A 24,321-nucleotide genomic window follows, 5' to 3' on the forward strand; every position below is an offset into this window, starting at 1 on the left:
CCTGGGCCAGGAGATGCCATCCCTCGCTTAAGAAGAACATGAATAAAGAAAATGTATCCTCCTTTTTACGCAATTTTTTAAATTATGTTTTTAATATTTTTATGCTGCATTTCTTTATTATTACTTTTATTATTCTTTTGTTTTGTTTTTTTGGTTTACTCACATTGTATGTTTTGGGTTCACATATATTTCGTGTGGCTGCATAATTACGGTATATCATTTGTGGTGTTCAGTGCAGACTTTATAATGTTTTATTATTACCATACAGATTAACCCTTCAGTTGAATGATCACTTTTTAGCAAATAGACTTTATAATTTCACATACTCCAATCTAGCATGCAGCTGGGCTTATATGAAGAATACCACTTGGGTATACAAAGGGTTATATCTCATTAAATTACATGATATGTACATTCTATTGAAATATAATAACCGCAACAGCTGATTCTGTCTGATCTAAATTGTTCGAAGAAGTTACCGTATTTGCTCGATTATAAGACGACCCCCCAAAATCTAAATATTAATTTAGGAAAAAAACAAAAAGCCTGAATATAAGACTACCCTATAGGGAAAAAAAGTTTTACTAGTAAATATGAATTCATGTAAACAATATTTTCATATTTAATAAAAGCTATGATTGAGAAAAATATATATTTTTTTATTTCCTTTTATTTGCCAACCTGCCCCCCCAGTTATGCACATCTGCCCCCAGGGTTGCCACTCTGCCCCCAGAAATGCCTTATACCCCCTATTTGTCACTCTGCCCCATGATGTGCCTTTTAACCCTCTATATGCCACTCTGCCTCCAGAAATGTCTTATACCCTCCTATATGCCATTCTGTCCCATGATATGCCTTTTAACCCCCTATATGCCAGAGTAGCATATAGGGGGTTAAAAGGCATATTATGGGGCAGAGTGGCATATAGGGGGTTAAAAGGCATTTCTGGAGGTATATATATAACTGCTAACAGCAATCACACTCCTATCAAGCCAAGGCAGCCAGTACATGCTGGAACCTGGGGATGATAGGAGTCTGAGTACAGCCTCCCTATGCCATGCTACCACCACCACCCCCCTTACACATCCATACTAACACACACTCATTCACAAACATTTAAATACTCATTCATTCCATTAATCACACATACTTCACACATTAATCACAAAAAACCTCCCCCACCCCCTTACCTGAACTGCAGATCTGTCACTCGCAGACTTCTGCAGGGGCCCGGCTGTGCGAGCAACTTCTCTGGCCCCGCCCCCAGAGGAAGGAGGGGGAGGCAGAGTTATGTGACACTCTTCTAGCTTCCTGTTCTCCTGCTGCTCGCAACCAAAGCCCGGTAAGCAGCCTGGCCCCAGCGGACATTTTGAAGTCTGATTAGAAGACGACCTCGATTATAAGACGAGGGGTATTTTTCACAGCATTTGCTCTGAAAAAAACCTCGTCTTATAATCGAGCAAATACGGTATTTTCGATGTTTGTATCCTGAGCTAACCCCAAATCACATGGGGGGGGCTTAATTTGTCTTTCTCCGTAAAAAACACGTCATGCCGGTCAAAGATCTTCTTTACTGTAATTCTTTCCATTTTAGACAACTTGGGAAATCACCCTACTAACTCCTTCATTTTGTCAGCAAATGTGTAAATCTATTCCGAAGATTATCTTATCTTTGATTAATTCGTTAGTCGATAGGCTATTTAAGGTCATCCCGAGATGGTTACAATGTTGGCAGATTTAAATGACTTACTAACTTCTTATTTCAAAGGCATTTAGATTCAAAGGGTCTTTTTTGTTCTGTAACCCTTTAACCACCATAACGCTGAATTAACCCTTCAACGTCCTTGAATGTCTTTTTTTTTTTTTAAAGGGACGCTCCGGTCATTGTGACTCCAGCTGAGTAGCCCCGTTACGTTTTCAGTTACATCAGTGTCATCAAACCACGGAATGGGGGAGAAGATGTAGCTCTGCAGCTGCAGCTTCTTTAAAAGTGTTTTGTTTGCAGTATCTGTAAATACATATGGAAGTTCTTACAGAGTACAGAAGGCTCCCTGGGACAATTGGATGTCCCCTTTATCGTCATAATGCATTTTCACTGGGTTTTTTTAGTATCCATTAACCCTTTTTGGTAGCCAGCAATATAAAACCTATAATAATTAAAAGGAGGTTATCCTAGTTCACAACGTCTTTGTTGGGTTTTATGATTATATTATTTTGCCTCATTATAAGACCGTTACTGAATTATCTTTTTCTGGATAGCTTGGGACTTTTTTTATGCCGTTTTTCTTAAATTCAGGGGCATCCATTCCTTCTGCTATCGTGTAAAATTCTGCAGCAATTAAGACCACAAAGTAAGTTTAACCTGCTGATATAGATCTATAAATAGCCACCAATCACCATAACTGTTAATTAAAGAACGTGAAATAATACAATGATGTTGGTTCTGTGTGCAAAAAAAATAAAAGGCTGAAGAACAAGCATCAGAGGCTGTGAAACTGAACATTTAACCCTTAACATGCCAACAACGTAGACTGTACCCAGTTTAGGAAAGTGGTATTAAAATATGCTTTGTTTTTGCAATTTCTACTGGAAAGGCTGCTAATTGGTCGATAACCGGTCACCAGTTTTTCTGTGCATGGAACAACTTAAATGACTACAAAGTATATATATTGTGTATCATATGAAGGCACATAATTTTATAAAAATAAATGTAATTCTTTATATGGCCACATGTATGTACAATATATAATGTATATAATGGCTACATTAGTAGTTGGCGGGTGCTTCTAGATAAGTTATTTTGCCTATGCTACTTTTACTATTAGGTTTGGCATATATGGGGAAATAATATAAACTATATATAGATTTTTTTTTGTGTGACTGTATAGACAGATTACCTATATATATATATATATATATATATATATATATATATATATATATATATATATATATATATATAATGTCCAAAATTAACAATTGCACACCAATCACCACCTTTTTAGCCCGGTGCCAAGTAGCTGCAACAGCAAATCATAAAACATCCAAAAATAGTTACCGGCACTCCAGGGACTTCTTTAAATAATCACTCCAGATATATATATATATATAACAGGTTACCCTGGCCAAAAAAATTATATCTAGAAATATCTTTATCCCTAGATAAAAAGTATAAATAGTTTATATGGGTTCCACCAAAATATAACTATAGTAAAACTAAAATACATTTATTCTGCCTCCAAGGTGTCCAGACACACAGCAGGTTAACATGTGAATTTAAGATAATAAATATAATAATAATAATAATAATAATTATAACAATAATAATAATACATATAAATATAATAATATACATAGTAATAATAATAATAATACATATAATAAAACATATATTAATAATAATAATAATATTATATATAAATATAATAATAATAATAATAATACATATATTAAAACATATATTAATAATAATAATAATACATATAAATATAATAATAATAATAATAATAATAATCATTCTGAGATGTCCAGTATGACTTCCTGGGGCATTATGAATATATATACATATAAAACACGTTTATTGTATTGGTCATTTTATTGTAAGTATTATTGATTTCAATTTATGCGGCATGTTCTGTTTTTTACGTTTTTTTCACCATTCTGCTGATTACCGTTCATCAAGCGCGGTCCTGGACGCTTTTTGTATCGATTTCTGGACCTGGTATTAGATCTTCGCTGTATGTCCCTCTCTAGCTACACGCGGCCCCTGATTTTTTAAATGCGCCTTAATACGCCGTATGCAGCCGTAACGCCTGACAGTGCTGCTTAATGGCTTTTGCCTTATGATACATTTTTTGATTTGTGTTTTACACACTGTAGCGGGGTTTTTTTTTCTATTCCACGTACCGGGTTTCACGATGGAGAATCAATAAGTAATCTCGGAGTAATGAGTAAAAAAAAGAAATGGGGAGATTCAAAGCCAATTTCCATTTCTGGGTTTCGTTAACCCTTTGCCTTCTGTGTTTAAAATTATGAGAAAAACTTGCTAGGGTTGCCTTTTATTTATAATGCATAGAAAAACAGAAACATACCGTATTTGCTCGATTATAAGACGACCCTAATTATAAGACAACCCCCCAAAATCTAAATATTAATTTAGGAAAAAAACAAAAAGCGTGAATGTAAGACTATCCTATAGAAAAAAAAGTTTTACCAATAAATATTAATGCATGTAAACAATTTTTTCATATCTAATAAAAGCTATGATTGAGAAAAATATATATATTTTTTTATTTCCTTTTATTTGCCAACCCCCCCCCCCCCCAGTTATGCACATCTGCCCCCAGGGTTGCCACTCTGCCCCCAGAAATGCCTTATACCCCCTATTTGCCACTCTGCCCCATGATGTGCCTTTTAACCCTCTATATGCCAGAGTGGCATATAGGGGGTTAAAAGGCATATCATGGGGCAGAGTGGCATATAGGGGGTTAAAAGGCATTTCTGGAGATATATATATATATATATATATATATAACTGCAAACAGCAATCACACTCCTATCAAGCCAAGGCAGCCAGTACATGGAACCTGGGGATGATAGGAGTATGAGTACAGCCTCCCTATGCCATGCTACCACCACCACCACCCTTACACATCCATGCTATCACACACACACTCACACACACACTCATTCACAAACATTTAAATACTCATTCATTCCATTAATCACACATACTTACCCAAAAACCCTCCCCCACCCCCTCACCTGAACTGCAGATCTCCCACTCGCAGACTTCTGCAAAGGCCCGGCTGTGAGAGCAACTTCTCTGGCCCCGCCCCCAGAGGAAGGAGGGGGGAGGCAGAGTTATGTGAGGACTGTGCTAGCTTCCTGTTCTCCTGCTGCTAGTAGGAGCGACGCTGCTCGAGACCAAAGCACCGGTAAGCAGCCTGGCAACCTAATCGAGGGTCTGATTAGAAGACGACCGTGATTGTAAGACGAGGGGTATTTTTCAGAGCATTTTGCATTATAATCGAGCAAATACGGTATAAATAGTGGATTGTGCCCATCCGGCCCCGTCTACTCGCCCGATTCTCCTGCTGTAAAGACTCAAACCTTAATTAGTCGTTGGTCTCGTTCTTCGATTCAAGAGCCGTATGACCGGATTAGACTCTACTACTTCTGCTGAGAGGCTGTTTAACTTATCCACTACCCTCTCAGTAACGGAAAACTCCCTTACATTACTGACCCTCTAGTTTTAGATTCTGGTCTCTTGTTGTTTATTTGAGCATCAGCTCAGTGTAGTGTTCGAGCAGCAAAGTCACTGAAAATATGACATGGTTGATAACAACGGCGCCTCCAGGTCTGGAGATAAAGGGAGTTTATTGGAACGAAATTAGATAAAACCAGGTTTTTTTTCACCGACCGACATTACTGTATACAGCGCTGGGGGTTATATTACTGTATACAGCGCTGGGGGTTATATTACTTTATACAGCACTGGGGGTTATATTACTGTATACAGCGCTGGGGGTTATATTACTGTATACAGCGCTGGGGGGGTTATATTTCTGTATACAGCGCTGGGGGGTTATATTACTGTATACAGCGCTGGGGGTTATATTACTGTATACAGCGCTGGGGGTTATATTACTGTATACAGCGCTGGGGGGTAATATTACTGTATACAGCGCTGGGGGTTATATTACTGTATACAGCACTGGGGGGTTATATTACTGTGTACAGCGCTGGGGGTTATATTACTGTATACAGCGCTGGGGGGTTATATTACTGTATACAGCGCTGGGGGTTATATTACTTTATACAGCACTGGGGGTTATATTACTGTATACAGCGCTGGGGGTTATATTACTGTATACAGCGCTGGGGGGGTTATATTTCTGTATACAGCGCTGGGGGTTATATTACTTTATACAGCACTGGGGGTTATATTACTGTATACAGCGCTGGGGGTTATATTACTGTATACAGCGCTGGGGGGGGTTATATTTCTGTATACAGCGCTGGGGGTTATATTACTGTATACAGCGCTGGGGGGTTATATTACTGTATACAGCGCTGGGGGTTATATTACTGTATACAGCGCTGGGGGGTAATATTACTGTATACAGCGCTGGGGGTTATATTACTGTATACAGCACTGGGGGTTATATTACTGTGTACAGCGCTGGGGGTTATATTACTGTATACAGCGCTGGGGGGTTATATTACTGTATACAGCGCTGGGGGTTATATTACTGTATACAGCACTGGGGGTTATATTACTGTGTACAGCGCTGGGGGTTATATTATTGTATACAGCGCTGGGGGTTATATTACTGTATACAACACTGGGGGGGGTTATATTACTGTATACAGCGATGGGGGTTATATTACTGTATACAGCGCTGGGGGTTATATTACTGTATACAGCGCTGGGGGGTTATATTACTGTATACAGCGCTGGGGGGGTATATTACTGTATACAGCGCTGGGGGGTATATTACTGTATACAGCGCTGGGGCTATGGTCAAGGAGATTTTTTTTCCACAGGACTCCCGCATTAATGAATACACCCTCAATATGTTGGAACTGGACATTTTTTATGCACATTTCCCAATAGCCTTTAACTTTCTTCTTCCTATTTTACCGAGGAGCAGCAGGCCGGGTAATCAACACGTTGGATGCAGTTTTCTCACCTCTGCGCACCTGCCTTATCGAGTAATAATTAATTTGGATTGCAAGCTCTTCTGAGCGCAGTTCTCCGAATCAACGCTTTTCATTTGCCGCATCCGTCTGCTTTCTCAAAATTTTGCGAAGTAAAACGTCAGGCTTCGAAACTTTTTTTAACCATATTTATATTCTGTGTTCTTTTCACAAGATCCGTCTTGTTAGGGACATTTTGTATTCATCTGTTTTAATTAATCCACACACCTAAAAATCAGCAAATCGCCAAACATGTGTTTTATTAACTCGGTTGCTTGGTTAGACGAGCCCTAATTAAGTGAAAAACCACAAATTCGCTTGGTTTCCACTTTTCTGTTTTCAAATTAACCCATAAAAGCAATGATATAGAAATGAAAACTGGAAGTGAATAAACTGGTGCGGGGCGCGTACCCTGTGTTGGTTGGGGAGAGCTTTATATTGATTTATATTTAATTTCTCCTAAAGAGTCTTGCGGGGGGAATGGAAATGAAAGACTTTTACTGATTAGGATCCTCGGATTAAAGATAAAAGTTTTTTTTTTTCTTCTTGAATCCTAAGGCTTAAAACATAAGTCAATCGATGTGTTCAACAGTGCAGATATAGACGCTTTAAAAACTGTAAATCACTGAAAAAAGGAGAGGAAAATGAAATAATAATAATACCCAAAATCAGAGTTAGTTGGTACTCAATAACTAATTGAACCAGCACCTGTAACGTGCTCTTTTGCAGTATATTGGCCTTAATTTGGCCCAACGCATTTCACACGATGACACGTTTTTACATTCTAACCCCTGCGAGACACACAGAATCTGCCGGCAGATCGGCCCCCGTCTAGTCGCCCGTTTCTCCTGCTGTAAAGACTCAAACCTTAATCAGTCGTTGGTCTCGTCTTAGATTCAGGAGCCGTATGTCTATCCCATGCATGTTTAATACCCACGCTGTATTACCCTCTACTGCTGGAAGTCAGTTGCACTTATCTAGCACCATCTAGACAGGAGACATCAAATACACCTGACCTGTCCAACTGTACTGTAATAAAAAACACATGTTATGGTGTTACATTCTAATTATTACTTTCTTATTACAAACCTCTGCCATCTATTCAACTTTATTCCATTATTATTATATATAGCCAACTGCATTCTAGTTCAGTAGGTAGAGAAGGAATGGATCCTGTCAAAGGTTTAGTACTTTATGTCCTCTGTTATAAAGAGCAGGATAGGTTTATACAAGCAGGTTGTTCGCCAAAAGGATACAAATTAACCCCGCGCGCAATTACCCCAATGCGCCGTATCAGCTCCTTACGAGCTAAGCATTGATTTTGTTGTTGTTTTTTTCACTTGTTGGAATTGCCACTAAGCTGCGACTTGATTGATCACACTGATTTAGGTTATTAACTTGCGCCTACAAACAAGGGCATATTGGGTCAACATCATAGCGTATTGGTAATAACCACGGGGCAATTAAACGCATTACTTGTGCTTTTTTTTTTTTTTAAAGAAAGTCAAACCGGTTGCCGTTTGGATATCCTCACTGAGTAGCCGAGTAACTGATTCACTTCCATGAGATTATAAATCCCATATACTGCTGGGGGCAGCACTTTACATGGGCTGGTCAGGAATAGGTGAAATGCGTCCCGGAAAACATGGATGATGTGGTCCCCTTAGTGGATGGCGGGCAAAGGGAAGCCACCTAGGATCCCTAGGGAACCAGAGGGGGACCCAGCCAAAGCCATCTTGCAAATTTACCCCCAAGTAGGTAAGTTGAAGACAAAAAAAAAATGGCGGCTTCTGCCATTGTGGCTTTCGAGATGGCTACGGCGGCTCATGGGAGCATTTAATTTGCACAAAGTTTGCTGTTTTATAAAGCAGGAAGTTACTTGTGATTTAACCAATAAAACTGCAGTAACTGGTCACATGACGTAAGAAGCATTATAAATACCCACCGGTTCTTACGATCCCCTCTGCGTGGCTACGCATTCGCCATATTTCTGGCGGCAAATCAATCAATGACCTAAATATTTATGTATTCCTGATTATTAGGCCTCAGTCGCATTTTGGCTGCAATTTAACTGTTTTTGGCAAGATTGTAGCTCAAACAAGATGTGAGGGCTTTTTTCTTTCCAGCGGAATTGATAGAAGTCATTACTTTTTATATTTCTGATCCTAGGATCATTGTTTTTCTGCTCCATCCTCTGAGTCAATTTTCCAGAAGAGCGTTCGTCATTTTCTTTTCTTTTTTATTTATACTTTGATTATTTTCTCATGACACCAAGTCAGCAGATTTATTTTCCCACTAAATACTATAAAGCATTTCCTATTATTGAATTTTTCTTCCTAGCTCAACATCACTCATGCTATATTATCCTTTTTTTTTTTTAATTTCCCAAGAATTCTTCGCACTTTGCTTGTGTTTTAGAATAATATCAAAATATCTATTCCTCTACTTGAAGAATCCCTATCATTTTTCTGCTGTTTCTATACACATTATCAGGGCTTTTAGGGCTGTAAAACCCTGCGATACCCTCATACCCAGCAAAAAAAAAAGCTCCAAGAAAAGAGGGGCATCTGGGGAGGCGGTAAGGCTTGGGGTCAAAAGAGGACCTTTCTAATAAATTGATTAACAAAAGACAAATGGGGCCTTAAGTCAACATTAAAAACCTCTATCTGGCCAGCATACCCTGTTTAATGACTTAATTACATAAAATGTCTAAATCAGTCATCTAAAATGTCTCAGTGTATGAACCCAAAGCTGCCTGCCTTGACCTCTGGACTTCCTGACCATTCTATTGTCTCATCACTGGCACTGCGCATCTTTTTCTGGACCTTCGTGCCTCTGCTGCCACATGGGTGGCTTTCCCATCCTTCAGACCATCCAGGTTAGTGGTAATTGCAAGCAGAGCTTGTACACCACAAAGTGACCAAGCTGACCAAGTTCATTCCTGCTCCGGTGTGCCAGACCATAAAGTGGCCAGTACTAACAAAGTCTAACAGGTACCAACTAACCATTCCATTCCCTGCACGATAGTCGTATTTTTCGGGCACTGTCCAACCGAGCCACCCTGTTGTCCTGCTTTTGTGAGCAGTGGTTATAATGGGCCTGTTGGAGGCATCAGAAGGTCTCCCCAGATCGGTCTACGAGCTGTAGAAATGATTGAGGTCTGTGGCTGAGGTCTATGGTGGATACAAACGCAATACCCGGCCCTCTATCCACGGCCCACATCCCCAATGGGTCTGTAGATAGGTGGATTTTTGTTTCCATGCATTATGTGTAGGTTGCCATTCTGAAATGTAAAATGTGGTTAAAATTACAATATTGCATCTTTATTCCGTTCCGTGCGCAAACAATTCCACTATCAATTATTAAAATGAAAGGTAAGCATTTAATTTTATGTTCTCCCCTAACAATCGTATTATATGTTTTCCAGCGCCCACTCGCTGTGCGTTTCAGAAGCAGCATGAGCTGTCTTATTAAAGCATTTCGATAACCAATGCGATGGTAGTTCCATACGGCGTTCCTAAAAGATACAAGCTGGGAACAAACAAATCCAGTAACCCTCAAGAGCCCCGAACCATAAAATTACTTATCGTTACTTATTACTCACTTGTTACAGTAAATAACATGCCAAAATCAAAGAGACTCTACACTGAGGCAGTCAAGTAAAGGACTAAGAACCCAAGAATTGGCATTTTTAAGGCTGTAGAACAAACTTTAGACAATTTGTGTTGTTCCTCACCTTCCAGATTCTGCAAACACCAAGAATGATGTCACTGCTATTGAGGCCTGATAAAACATTGATGAAGACACGGGTTAACTCCAACAGGGTCACTGAGGATGATTAGGGGACCCCGGAACTTTAAGGCCAGCGGCCACCAAATGACATATATGTGGTGGTCAGTTGGATGTGTGCGGCCACATCCAGCCATACATATCCAGCCATGGGCCACGCATGCAGGGACCAAATCTGCTGGGGGGACTGGGAGTATGGAGTCCTACCAGCCGTCAGCCCAACCGGCATCCAGTCCAGACCTCTTTGTGTTTAATATCATTTTCTCCATGGAGGGTTTCAGTACTTTTTTTTCTTCAAGAACCTCGAAAATACTTATCTATTATTTATTTACTCTTAAAAGGCATGAAATCTGTTAATGAACCCAAATAACATACACTCCAATTTTTAAAATGGTCAAAGAGGGGTACTTTGGTTTTATAGGGGGGTTGTTTAGTTGGTTGAAGGCTAGGATTTACTCATTTTATGGGATTTTGTGACCCATTGATGGCTATTTATATAACTGATTAAGACACTTAGAATAATAATGTATTTTTTACAAAGTTTTATTTAAAAAGCCGTTTTCGGGTGTTTCGATACACATTATTTGGGCTTTTAGGGCTGTAGAACCCTGCAATACCCTCATACCCAACAAACATTCTTAGCTCCTAAAAATTTGGGGCATCAGGGGAGAAAAGAGGGATGGGGGGGTCCAAAAGAGAAATTGTTTCTCGTAAATAGGGTGGTATGGTCTGGCTCAACCTCACCTTGGAACAGTGCACATATAGTATTCCCCTAAATTTGTTTCAGATCATCCAATTGCATGTGTTTTACTTTTTAAAGACATTCCTTAAGGATCCTAAAACATCTTAAATCCTAAATCTTATTTAGTTATCTCAGGAGCCACAATCAGATGAAAAATAAAAAAAATTAGATGTATATTTTGGAACCTGTAGGTCCCACCGATCACATCTGTTTCTTTTACTGTACAGTTCTACAATCTTCCCTTTCATTTTAATCCCATAATAAACCAGACTCCAAAACTAAATGGTTAATTCCATTTGACTTTGCAAAGTTGCAAAAGAACTTGAATTATTAGCCTGACAATTTTTCACTTTGAAAGAAAGCAAGGTTATGCAATATTTACAGTTGGGGAATCGCTTGGTTATGAAGAAATTAAGATTTAAATTATGTATTAATTGGAATTTAAATTAGTGTGAAACGCATCTATCAGACGGAATATAATAGGAGTTTGCTAGCACAGGCTGGCTACATACACCACTGCGTGGAGACGATTACGAATTATTAATGGTACTCTGGGAAGGAGAAATGGGTTTTGTACAAAGTACTTTGTTCTATATTAAGACCGGATACATATTATTGATGTCGTTCTACCCCATAGTTTACAGCAATCACTTTGTTTCCAGTTACAGGAATAGGTTTTCTTAATAGGGACAGCCATGCTCCTTTTTCTTTCAGTAGAACATCACTTAACAGCTGAGTTTACGTCAACACCTTCATGATGAAAGCACAAAATGGTGGCCAAACCGGTAGACAAAGTTTCTCTCAACGAGTCAAACATGGAAGCTCCACGATAGCTTGCCATTCAAAACAGAAGGATAAGGTGCTGTGCAAAATTTACAAAAAGGAACCACAATATGTGTGAAAATTAAACAATACATAAATGTATCCGAGTGGACTCTTCAGTAGGTTCCATTGTTGGAAAGCCCATGGAGGTTCTTCTGGGGAATGGAATGGAGCTCCAGTTTGGAAGAACAAGTCCAATCATGAGTAAGTAGGGCTTGAGTATTACCCAGTATTAGCTAAAGACGTAGTACTTGGTGGTCACGACTTTTAAGGGAAAATAGATTTTTAACCCCTTGCTAAACCCATTGAAAACAATGCATTTTGTCATTAAGGGGTTAAGGAAACCAATTTTATACATAATTCCAAATATATTCCATAAAACATATTTACACTCCATACTCCTTTAAAGAATGGTAGTTTATAGGTTGAATCAGCTAGATGTATGGCAAAATAATAATGGTGCATTTAATTTATCTAGGCACAAGTCTTCGAGATGTTCTTCCGTATTATGAATATTAATCAAATAGTCACTTTCTAGGACTAAACCCAAGCGATACTTGAGACACAGAAGAAATATGTTCTGGAGCAATTATGGTTCGGTATTGACTCTTTTCGAAAACATGTTTTGAAGAATCTACTACAAAAAAACAAGCTGGGCTGTAATTTACATCATCCTCTATCTCTTTGCTTCTTCGCTGCTGTGTTTTTTTTGATGATATATTAAACATACTAATAAAATCTGACTTCAGCCTATAAAGCCGAGACAATCGTTCCCCGTGGGTTTAGTCCCAGTCCTCAGAGAACATCCAATTCTTACTATCATTGTAGCAGATTATTAAAAGAAAGTAAACTCCGATCAATCTGATTTAATTCACCAAGCCAGAGAATTTCTGGGCCATAAATGATTTTTATAAAATGTATTTAGTCTTTATAAATTAAACAGCTGTTCCAAATAATGAGATGGACACAAACTATAAAATCACAAGAAAAACGCCTCACCTGATGTCTTAGGTGAGTTAATTTTATTGTTAATTTATATGTTATTCATTTTAATGTTATTGGTCATTTTTAATAGTTATTTTTGGGTCCGAAAATAATAATAATTTAAAATTGTGGCTTGTGAAAAGGTACTTTATTGAAAGAAGCATGAGTGAAGTTTTTTTTTTAATTGAAATTATAAGTATTGACTTATTTACATAATTGATGCACTTTTGACTGATTAAGGTTTGGGTCTTTACAAACGCCAAGGGCCACAGAAGACTATTTGGGGAATAATTATTAATAGCTAAGAGAGTCAGAAGAACATGAAGTGAGAAGCCACTGGCAGTGTGTTTCGATGGTCTCACCTAACCTCTTTTTATGATAACAAGCACACGCTGTAGGTCAATGCTTGGAACATAAATTGTATCACTGCGTTCCAATTCAGGGTTCTAGAGAGCGGGATCGTATTCTTAAACCGATAGCGTGAAGATAGAATCAAAGTGATAAGTCCAGGCCTTGAGTGACATCTGAGATTCCCAAACGCATCATAAAAAAACCCATCCAAGATGTCATAGGTTATGAGAGCACCGATTGGAGACAAATGAAGGAACTTCGCACAATGGCTACGGGCAAGACGTGTGAACATTGAGTAAGGTTCTCCGACGCCAACCAACATTAGCAACAGAAAATCTTCTACCTTCCCGAATGGCACTCAAGGATGACCTCATTAAACTGACTGATGGGCGCACAAGGACCGCTAGTGTGTTTTAAAATAGAATGGGAAATTTACCCTGGGTGGATGATGTAAACAAGATCCAGCAACCTATACCCTGTGCATTGGCTGAAGGGTCAAATAAAAACAATGTAACATGGCCCTCGATATAAGGCCTATATGTGTCATGCATTAACATCCGTTAAACACAACCTCCTGTGAATTTAAATAAAAATTTAAAAAAAAACTTCTCCCTTGTTTTTTCATTTTCTTATATTTCATTTTCTCTTTTACATCGGAATTCTAAAAATAAATATGGCAACGAATACATTATTTTAGCCTCCAAAAAGTACATAACTGCACCATGTCTAACGTATTTATGTAAGTTCTTATTTACATATTCAACGTAAGTTCAGGATGTTCTTCCTTCAACAATTACCAAGTAATTCCAGTGTTTTTTTTGTATTAAAAATTTCCTCATATATACAATACAACTTGCAATGAATAAAATATTTAAAAAAAACAAACAAACAAAAAAAACATTTTAAATAAAATTATGTAAAATTAAATTGCCAATGAATAAACTCTATGGATGACAAAATGTGAGTTTCACTATAGGGGATAAACAGATTTTGATCGACTATTCCTGTTGTACAGCGCCACGGAATATGACGGCACTATATAAATGAATATATGATAATAAGAAGAATAGCAATACTTGAGGGCACAACACAACTGAAGTACAGAACAATAAGGAGCAAAAGGCCCTGTCTGTTATGAAAAAAAGCATAAATTCCTATAAATAATACTGTATATACATACTTGAAACATGATATATATCACCACAAACAGGGAATTTTGTGTCTCACGTGCGGCTGATCAATGGGGTGGCTACTAGGCCTCGATAGACCAGGCTATAAAAGGAGCTGAGCGCCTTTAAGTCACTGATTGCTGGCATATGACATCATATCCCCGCAGAGCACATTGAGGATAGTGGGGGCTCTGCCTTGGGTCATAAAAATGGTTACAAAGAATCATACAACTAAATCTATAATTCCTTCTCCATTCATAGGTAATCTTACTATTTTAATTCAGGATAAACCACAATATCCATGTTAGCATTTCAGTGAATGAAAAATAATTAAAACCAAAAAAACTCTTTGTTTTCCAGAACCCTGACAAAGTTTCGTGATTTTTTAAACATCCTTACCGCAACATGTTTTGGAATAAAGACACAAAACCAAAAACGCTTTTATCGATGAAGGAAAAGGGACTTACCTGTAATTCTTCTTAAGGAAATTGGAAGAATAAATTATGATATTAATGTCCGTAGCTACTTGTACGGTACGTACAGCAAGTTTATCCGTATTGTAATAAGGAAGGAAAAGGAAAATTGTTTCCATTAGCCTTTTGTAGAAATACGCAACAAAAACGTGTACTTTACCTGTATATGAGAACATCGTCATCTGAGCAGTTGTACTGTAGCTGGTACATTTTGACTTTTGGAGCAGCCTTGCTCACTGACCACTTAACCAATGCTGAGGTAGCTGTCACCTCTGAAACCACAACAGCCCTTTCCGGTTGAGTCTTTACTTCTCCTCTGTTTGATTTGCTAGAGCTGGTGATATCAGAGAGCCGTGATTTGGGTGGCGCTGATCGACCGGTACCATTACTGAGATGTGGAAGCTGGACGATAGACAGCTCAACCGGCGCTGTTAATTCCCCAGCAGCGTTTGCTGCTATACAAGTAAAAGTTCCATAATCCTTCGATGTGGTTATGAGGATGTCTAACGTGCCATTGTCGTAGACAGCTGTCCTCGAGGAGTTTCCAATGAGGCGTCCATCAGGGGCAACCCAATGGATGACTGGAGCCGGATCCCCAATTGCTTTACATTTCAATGAAGCTGTCTGCCCTTCCAGAACAAGTAGCTTCTGAGTATGTTGGGTAATCAAAGGGGGTTCACATATAAATTCCTCTTCCCGTACATACCAAAAATATCTTCCTTTAAGGGCAGAGGGTGATGCGCACGTTTCCATATCATCTTCACGGTCAAGCCTCCTTAACCAAAGCAGCTCGCAATTACAATGAAGTGGATTTCCTCCGAAACTGAGAGATAAAGGGGGAAGAAACGGCGTTGCTGATGTCATAGATGTTTGGGATCTTGCAAATATGGGATCTGGAGGTAGTTTTTGTAACCTGTTAGAAGTTAAATCTAGCCTGGCCAATTTATTCAAATCCTGAAAGGTGCCCTCCGTTATGTAAGAAATTAGATTGTGGTCCAGGCTTAGTTGATGAAGGTTGATCATTCGTCTTATAGCTTCCCATGGGATGCTTTTCAGATTATTATAAGAAAGGTCCAAATCTTCCAGTGTTTGTAGAACATCCTCAAAAGCATCATCTGAAATAACGTTGAGCTGGTTATTATTCATTATCAAATGTTGAAGATTGATTAATCCTCGAAATATATCATCTCCAAGGCTGGTCAGTCTATTACTATCTAAATGCAATGATCGAAGGCTCTCTAGGTCAATAAAAGAAAAGGGTTGGATGTAACTAACAGTGTTTCTAGATAAGGTGAGGTCCACAAGACCAGTCATGTTGGCAAAGTCCTGTCTGTGGATGCTTATGATGAAATTGCCCCCGAGTCTGAGCTCCACTGTCCTTCTGTCGATATCTATTGGTACAAAAAGTAGGCCCTTTGAGGGACACAGAGTCCCCAATGACTCTGATAAGTTTTGACAAACACAATACTTTGGACACGAGTTGACCACTACTGCCATTCCAAACACGAGAAGACCACAGAGGATTTTTTCCATTGTAAGTCAAGTGCAGGGACCTGCAATAAACGATACATAATAATTAATCTACGTAGAAAATATTTTTGTAGTAAGTACAAAACATCTTATTTTCAAGATATATAAATATAGTTCAATCCATGATTAGAGCATTTCTAATAAAGTATATGAATACATACTGTTACAAATACGACTAAATTCTTTATCCACTATATCACAAAAATATCACAAATATTAAGGCATTAAAAACTTGATTAAATTTTCGTTTTTTAATTATTCTCTAGAATATTTTCAGTACATACTGTGTAAAATACTGTTTCAGTATTTCAAGTGATGGAAAACAATGCATTTTTTTCCCTGAATAGTCAATAGAGCCCACAAACACAAAGACTAGTATGAATTTGCACATGACATCAGGACATCCGCAACTTTTTAGTCAGTTTTATATATTTGTGGTCCAAATGAGAACAGAATAATATTTTTCCACTAGGTGGAAGGGTTAATAGTGTGATGGTGGCATGTTGATGTAAGGGTTAATTGTTAAGGAAGTGGTCAATACGCTGTTTTTTAGTTATTCTCGATAGACACTGCAACTGGAACTTTACGTCAACGCAGCGTCAAAATAGAATGTTCTTGTGCATGTTCTGTATATATGTTTATCCATCTGGCTTCCCACTGAAAGGTCATCTGCATTCTATAACATCCAATTCACAACAAAAGAACCTTCACATCAAAGCCTTCAGTAGATACGAGTTTTCTGAGTTTAGTATGCCTGAGGAGAAACTCATCTTTCCATCTTTTATGGAACCTGAATCCCGCATTGGCTAATAAAAGCCCCCCCCACACACACACATACATAACTTTATCCTGGAACCAGAAAGGCGATGGGTGGCCAGACCAGCTCCTAAAAACCAACTGTATCTTGATATGAGAGACAATCTTTGGGAGATACAATCTTTGAGACAGAGATATTCCCTGGGGCAATGTCTGGGAGAGTTTGTACACCGTTTGGTGAGATTTACATACACATTGAGAAATGCTGCTAGTGTTTTGTGGAAACTACATATATTTTAAGTTTATTTATCTCCCCAATACCGCTATCGGCTTGGTCATCCACCATATTGTTTCATCAGAAAATACTTTACGTCAGCAAACTAGTTTGGATCCAGAAACACCATAACACCAAGAGCAGATGTGGTTTATTATATTAAAGACAAGAAAAGAGCATTTACTTAGCTTTGGCGTAGTCCCACATTTCAGCTTAGCTTCAAATAAACAACCGGCCAGCAGTTTTTCTATTGCTCTCATAACAGGGTGCTGATGGCACAACTAGATTCTAATTGAACAATAGCGCAAGGTTTCACAAGCACCATGTGTGAGTTAGCGTGTGCGGTCTTCATGTGGCTATGAAATATAGCTGAAAGTTGTGTGTGGCTATCTAACAGTGAAAGGCAGAAAAACAAGAAAGTTAAGACAGAACAGCAAGGAAAAAGAACAGCTGCATGAGCACTAAGGAGCCATAGGAAAAAAAACCTCTCATCACAGTGAGTTTACATAGAACTCGCATGTCCTTGCCTGAAACATGTAAAGTTCAAAGTTGCAGGCACTTGCTTGTCTCTGTAACAAACACGCAGAATTGGTCATCCATGAATAGTCTGAGACTTCTTTTAAGGCTGCTATTGGTGCCTTCATAGGTCAACTACTTAAACAGGGATGCTTAATACCCAACGCAGGGGCAAAGATAAAGCAAATGTTTTGCCTCCAATTAAATAAATAACAAACAACTTAAATATTAAAATGTTGAATCTTGAAAAAACCAAACCCCCTTGCTTTTAGGCTAATGACAAAATATTCCATGGAATGCAGATGGAACATTTGCAGATTTTAAATTCTAGTTCTTAAATAAAACCTTCCCATAGAAAAAAAATACTCAGCGACATAATGTGACGCATCCTTGGCACTTTTCATTCCAAGGCTTTTTAATAAAATATACCAGGGATTATCTGTAATAATAAGTACACTAGGTTTGGCCTCAGGTTCCCTATTTCCGTGTTTAGTTTAGGAGAACAAAAACTGGATCTTATTGAGTTTTTCTTGTGCAATGGTTAATCCAACCGAACATCAAGAACCAGCCGCAGTCAGCATGTTCCTTAAATACTCCATGACTTGTCTTGACAAGGTCAATGAATTATGTGTCTGTTACTTCAAGGAATTTAATTTGCGACTCCTTTTGAGTAAAACTTTTGAGAATACCAAGCCGCATATTAATCATTTCATTTTTAATTGTGTTGTGCAGAAAATTTCACTGAAAGGATTCATCCCTCAATCTCATTAGTAGAGTTTTCAAGAAGTTTTGAGACATTGTTTCATTTTAATATAAAATATAAAAATAATAAAAAAATAAGCATATACTGTATGTAATAGACTTGTCAATGTGGGAATTGTCATTCACATTGGGCGGGCTTAAAGTAACATCCAATCAAAGTACACATGCTACACTCTGATTGGTCACAGTGTTGGATGTGGGGGAGGGGGGGAGTTAAGGGAGAGATTGGAAAAGGATGGAAGGGAAAGAGATAGAAAGAGAGAGAAGGCAATAATAAATATAGAGAGGAGGACGTGAAAGAGAGAATAAGCAGAGCGAGACAGAGGGAGAAGCCGTAAAGAGAGGAGGAAGAGAGGGAGCAGGAGAGAGACGAGTAAAAGTTATGTAAGGGAGAGAAAGGGACACATACACTAGTAATAATAATAATAATAATAATAATAATATAATAGCAATAGAAATAATGTGAGTCTACATCAAAGTTCTATTATTTGGATAATGTAATTGTGAATACATTAATAATGTTTAATTTCAGCTCACAAATTAATTTATAATCTAAAAAAGACTTACACAGAAATATCAAGTTTAACTTTCCTAAAATATTTTCTTCAGCTTTTCTATTATTACTGATGGATTCCTATAACACCATCATGTTCCACAGCGCTGTATAGTCTAGCCTAATTAAACCTGATTCTGCTTGATCTACATAAAGATTAAGATTTAAAAAGAACCCATATCGTAAATTAATCGATAAAAAAATCTATATAATAACTTAACCAGCAGGCAAAACAATGCAAAACAGCGCAAAGTGAAAGATAAAAATGGTTACAAATAGAAACTGAAATGCTACATAATAAAATATAATATAAACATTTTATAAAATCATTTATATCACAATTATTTACTTTGCTGCACGAAAAAAAATATAAAAAAGGGAATAGAACGCTTGCAAATGATTTTACGAGGGCTATAAACGTACAAATAATACTGTGGCAGCGTTTAACAGCCAACGAGGGGAAATAGTAAGCCGTGAATTCGGTTACATGATGCAGCTTAACCCCTTCCAGGTATGTTTTTCCACACAACCTATAGATTTTTTTCACATTTTACTATGTGTTTGTTTAACCATGTTAATAATTCTTGGGGGATTTTTGGTGTATCCCCACAAATGAAACATAGGACAGATAGGGCTTTCTCTGTGAATCAGCATTCATTATTCTTTGCCTCTAGGAGTACTTCCGCAAAATGGCCGAGCCACTGGGACAGCCTCTCCAATCAGGGGACAGGGTGCGCCCACAGGCTCCGCCCTTTTGCTGAAGTGCCCCAGGAGGCCCTGTTCATGGAGAAGCAGACGAGGAAAGAAAGAAGTAGAAGAAGAAGAAAAGAGAACAAGAGAAGTGGGCACTGAGACAGGGGCGCGGAAGCGGTCGGGAAAGTACGGAGAGAAAACAAAACTTGTCAGAAAAAAAAAATTGTCAAATCGTCTTTGCGCCATTTATACTTGTTTAGCAAATATATTATAATATATATATTGTGAGCTGGGATCATGTAACCACACAGTCTTAAGGTTTGAAATACCACATAAGGCTGAATTATTTTTAGAATTGTAGTCCTTTTTATTAAAAGGTCTGTAAACAAACATAAATAAAACAAACAAAAAGAAAAGCCTTGCTCTCTGAGCACTTACTGACAAACAAAAACTAACTATCGTTGGACGGCTTACCCGCTACCAACAAAAAACATTTAGCACAGACCTTTTTCGTTTAGGAACCGTTCAGCAGATTTGTTTAGGAGAAAATGCAGTCTCACTCACTGCTTGTATGTTTCTCACCTGACTAACTTACAGGGCTCCTTTTTGTAGCAGCCTCCTGCTGCTCATTGGTAACAGGTGAGTAAATCTCTGAACCAGAACTCCTGGACTGGCTGCATCACCTGCTGCAAGTAAACTGTGGAGTGGAGCACTGGCCCTCCCTTCTCTCCAAATGCTCCACCCCAGGGACCCAAACATAACTACAACATTACCATTACTTTGCTGGTAACAAAACATTCTCCCTGGGGTTATCGAATACATTGCACTGCAGTATTTTGTGGGAAATGTACATGTTATCCACCACAATGCCCTGTTCCCTGTCACAATATATTTATATAATGCTTCTACATACCCCTAAATTTTAGTGGAAGGGTTTCCATCACCTTTACCGCCCATAACTTATGTAATGGTATTTCTTGGCTACCCCAAGCCTCAACTATTAAGCCGATATCACACCCTCATGCTGACGAGTCAGAATAAGGATGAAACAGTTGTCCATGAGCGGTGATTTAATTATATATATATTATAATAGGATGCTATATATTTAATTATATATATATATATATTATAAAAATATATAGCATCATATTTGCTTAAATGCATTTCCTCAGTAACAGAGTATATTAAAAAAAGTGGAACATTTTAGTAACAACATTTTTACCCCATTTTTCTTGCTGTAAAGACTCAAACCTTAATCAGTCGTTGGTCTCGTCTTAGATTCAGGAGCCGTATGTTTATCCCATGCATGTTTAAATTCCTAAACTGTATTACCGTCTACCACTTCTGCTGGGAAGCTGTTCCACTTATCCACTACTATTAAAGCTATTATGAATAGCTTAATGTGTCTTCTTAGGTAAGGCATTACCTAAGTTCCTCTAGTTTTAGATTATGGGCTCTTCTTCTAACATTTCTCCTAGTTTGATATGATCTTCCCTCCTGTACTTTGTTAAACCCCTTTTATATATTTAAATGTTTCTATAACGTCCCCTCTCGCTCTTCTTTCTTCTTCCAAGCTGCACAAATTAGAGTTCTACAGAAAAACGATTCTAGAAGCTTTGCATTACACTTTTCTTCCTAACAAACTCTTAATAACTTGAACCGAAGGGATCTCACAATGACGCCTGCGGGTCTCAAATTATCGCCTGCAGCTTCATTCACGGTGCAGCATCAGGCCACGGCCGTTCAAATATCCTTTTTTATTGCTGTTCCCTCCACGTCTGCTATTGTTTAGCTTTACAAACAGAATTTCTGGTGGTACGTTACCAAAATTTCCCCTTTAATCTCCCAGCTAGTCGTTCAATTTAAATTCACTTCTTTGTTCGGCTCCCCCACCTCCTCGTCATGGTAAAATAGAGCGGCAAACAGCAATTAGGTTAGCATTAAGTATGTGTTAAATGCTACATAATAACAACTACATCTCCTCTCAAAGAGCCTTTTAAACTCTATAAATATTGTATGTCTGTTATTATTATTACAGGCGTATCTTTCATACTTTTGTTGTCAGCCTTTGACAGATGAAAGACTCGGGACCGAGCGTTACCGTTCATTCGGGTGAGAAGGAAAGTACTGAGTGATCTCTATCAACCGCCAGGTCCATCAAGAAGTCTTCAGAAGATTGTAAATGATCGAGGATGGTCTTACCCCTTACCGCAATACATCGTAAACTATTTTTTTGAGTTGATATGGGCCCTGGTGATGTCATCAGAACATACCCTACGTTTCAGGTGACCTAATTGGGGCAACTCAGTTGAAAAGTGTGAAAAAGTGTGCAAAAGTATCAAACTTTACTGAGATCAGAAGATCTTCCCAACCTGCCCGAAAGCCATGATTGATTCCAATGGCTTTACCTGTGGAGTCTACATGAACCTCGTACGGTCCAGGATCTAAGAGTTTACCGAATATATATTAGCAAAGCCAGGCACGGTATTTAATAAAATTCTGGTGTGATTGCTGGCCCATTTTTTTTTCCAATTAATCCCGACCGTACTTTCATTCCGTTCAGTCAAAATGAAAATTGAATAATTAATAGGGGTCTCATTTCCAAAGGTGCCTGTAAGTACATTTTTATATATTATCATTACGTTGGCCCGGGGATTATGATTTTTGAGATTGCTCAAAATATATTATAATTATAGGCTTTATTAGAAAATGACTCTATGAGACACTTAGCAATTGATATGTGACTGATTTGGGAGAAAATTCATTATTTTTGTAAGAAGCTAATTTTGGTGATAAATTCATAGAGACGCTGTATCGGATCCATTGGATTTTTATCCTAACATCCAGTTACAAAAATTAAAGATTTAGTTCCACCTGCGCTGCTTAACATAGAACTTTTATTCGAAAGATGCAAAAGAGAAACCTCATGAATATTCAGAACCCAAGCCCTTCCCAAAATATAAATGCATATATACCGTATATAATTCTAATAACAATATTATAATATATTTTTATAATAACATAAAAACATTACTCCTGGTCCATTATTTGTTGGGAAATGTTCAATTGTCCCGTGACACAAAAGTAATCATTGTTAGGCTGTGGCTGTGAAGACTGAAAAAAGTTTCTCTGTTGGTTTTTATGTTAATAAAGAGCCAGAGCGAAGAACGGGTTTGGGGACCACCCATTGTCCTTAAGGAATTAATATATTAGAGAGTACAGTTAATATTTGGTCTAAGTGGGACAGAACCTTTACCAAGCTGTAAGCTTAAGGTTGCGTTCGGCATGTGTAGCCTTTTATCCTGAGGTACTGTTTTAAAATATTAGTACATAAGTTATGGTGGGTAAAGGCTATTCCACTTAAAAATAAGGGGGTAGTAGAAGTATTATTAAACACTCATCTACAGACACCAGACAAACCAGAAGGCTTGTTTTTTCCCTCAGAAATCTCATGGTGCTGCCACAACCACAAGGGATTCTGGGTAGGCGTATGCAAATAAGGTCAACAAGGAACAAGGAACCAGCCGTCTGGTGTCTGTAGATGAGTGTTTAATAATACTTCTCCTACCCCTAATATTAGCAAATATTTGCAGCCAACAGAACAATACAATCATCAGAAAAACACAAAACCCTATGTTTTAAATTATTTAAATTATGTATGTATATTTATGCTAATAGATGTACTTAGTGCTTAGTGCAACTGGAACGGCTAAGTGAGCAGGTGGGGGGCAGATAAAATGTAAGGGGAGGTGCACAGACTGGGACTGGGGGACACAGAGACAGCAACTAATTTCATGTCTGATTAAAAAAAAAAAAAAAAAAAAAAGCCCCCAACCGTCCGTACCGAAAAAAGCGGGAAACGTAATTCATTGCTGAAAACGAATGAGCGAAAAACGAAACAAAAAATTAGTCAGAAATGATTTTGGGGCCTTGTGCATAAATCTAATAGATTGGGGAAGTGTGAACACAGCCTAGGGAGAGCCTAGAATTTTGTGAGAAAGAAGGAAGGAAAGGGAAAAAAAGAAAAGAAAGAAAAAGAAGATAGATACATAGATAGATAGATAGAAAGATAGAAAGATAGATAGATAGATAGATAGATAGATAGATAGATAGATAGATAGATAGATAGATCCATCGATCGATACTAATCACTGTGTTACATTGTTGTTATCCCGTACCCTGTAATTTAAAGATCTTTATACTT

General features: G+C 38.0%; 1 protein-coding gene across 1 annotated transcript in view; it reads right to left on the reverse strand.

Annotated features, from left to right (window-relative positions):
* Nucleotides 1-16,565, reverse strand: part of LOC149281677 (leucine-rich repeat and fibronectin type-III domain-containing protein 2-like) — a 59,272-nt gene extending 42,707 nt beyond the window's left edge. Inside the window, exon 1 of the mRNA XM_089499072.1 lies at nt 15,193-16,565. Within this exon, the coding sequence (XP_089355198.1) occupies nt 15,193-16,565 (1,373 nt within the window). The remainder of the gene's footprint in view (nt 1-15,192) is intronic.
* Nucleotides 16,566-24,321: the final 7,756 nt, after the last annotated feature.

Source organism: Sceloporus occidentalis, unplaced genomic scaffold (assembly GCF_023333645.1).
Source record: "Sceloporus occidentalis isolate IW3139 unplaced genomic scaffold, rSceOcc1.0.p SCAF_129, whole genome shotgun sequence".
Taxonomy (NCBI): Eukaryota; Metazoa; Chordata; class Lepidosauria; order Squamata; family Phrynosomatidae; genus Sceloporus; species Sceloporus occidentalis.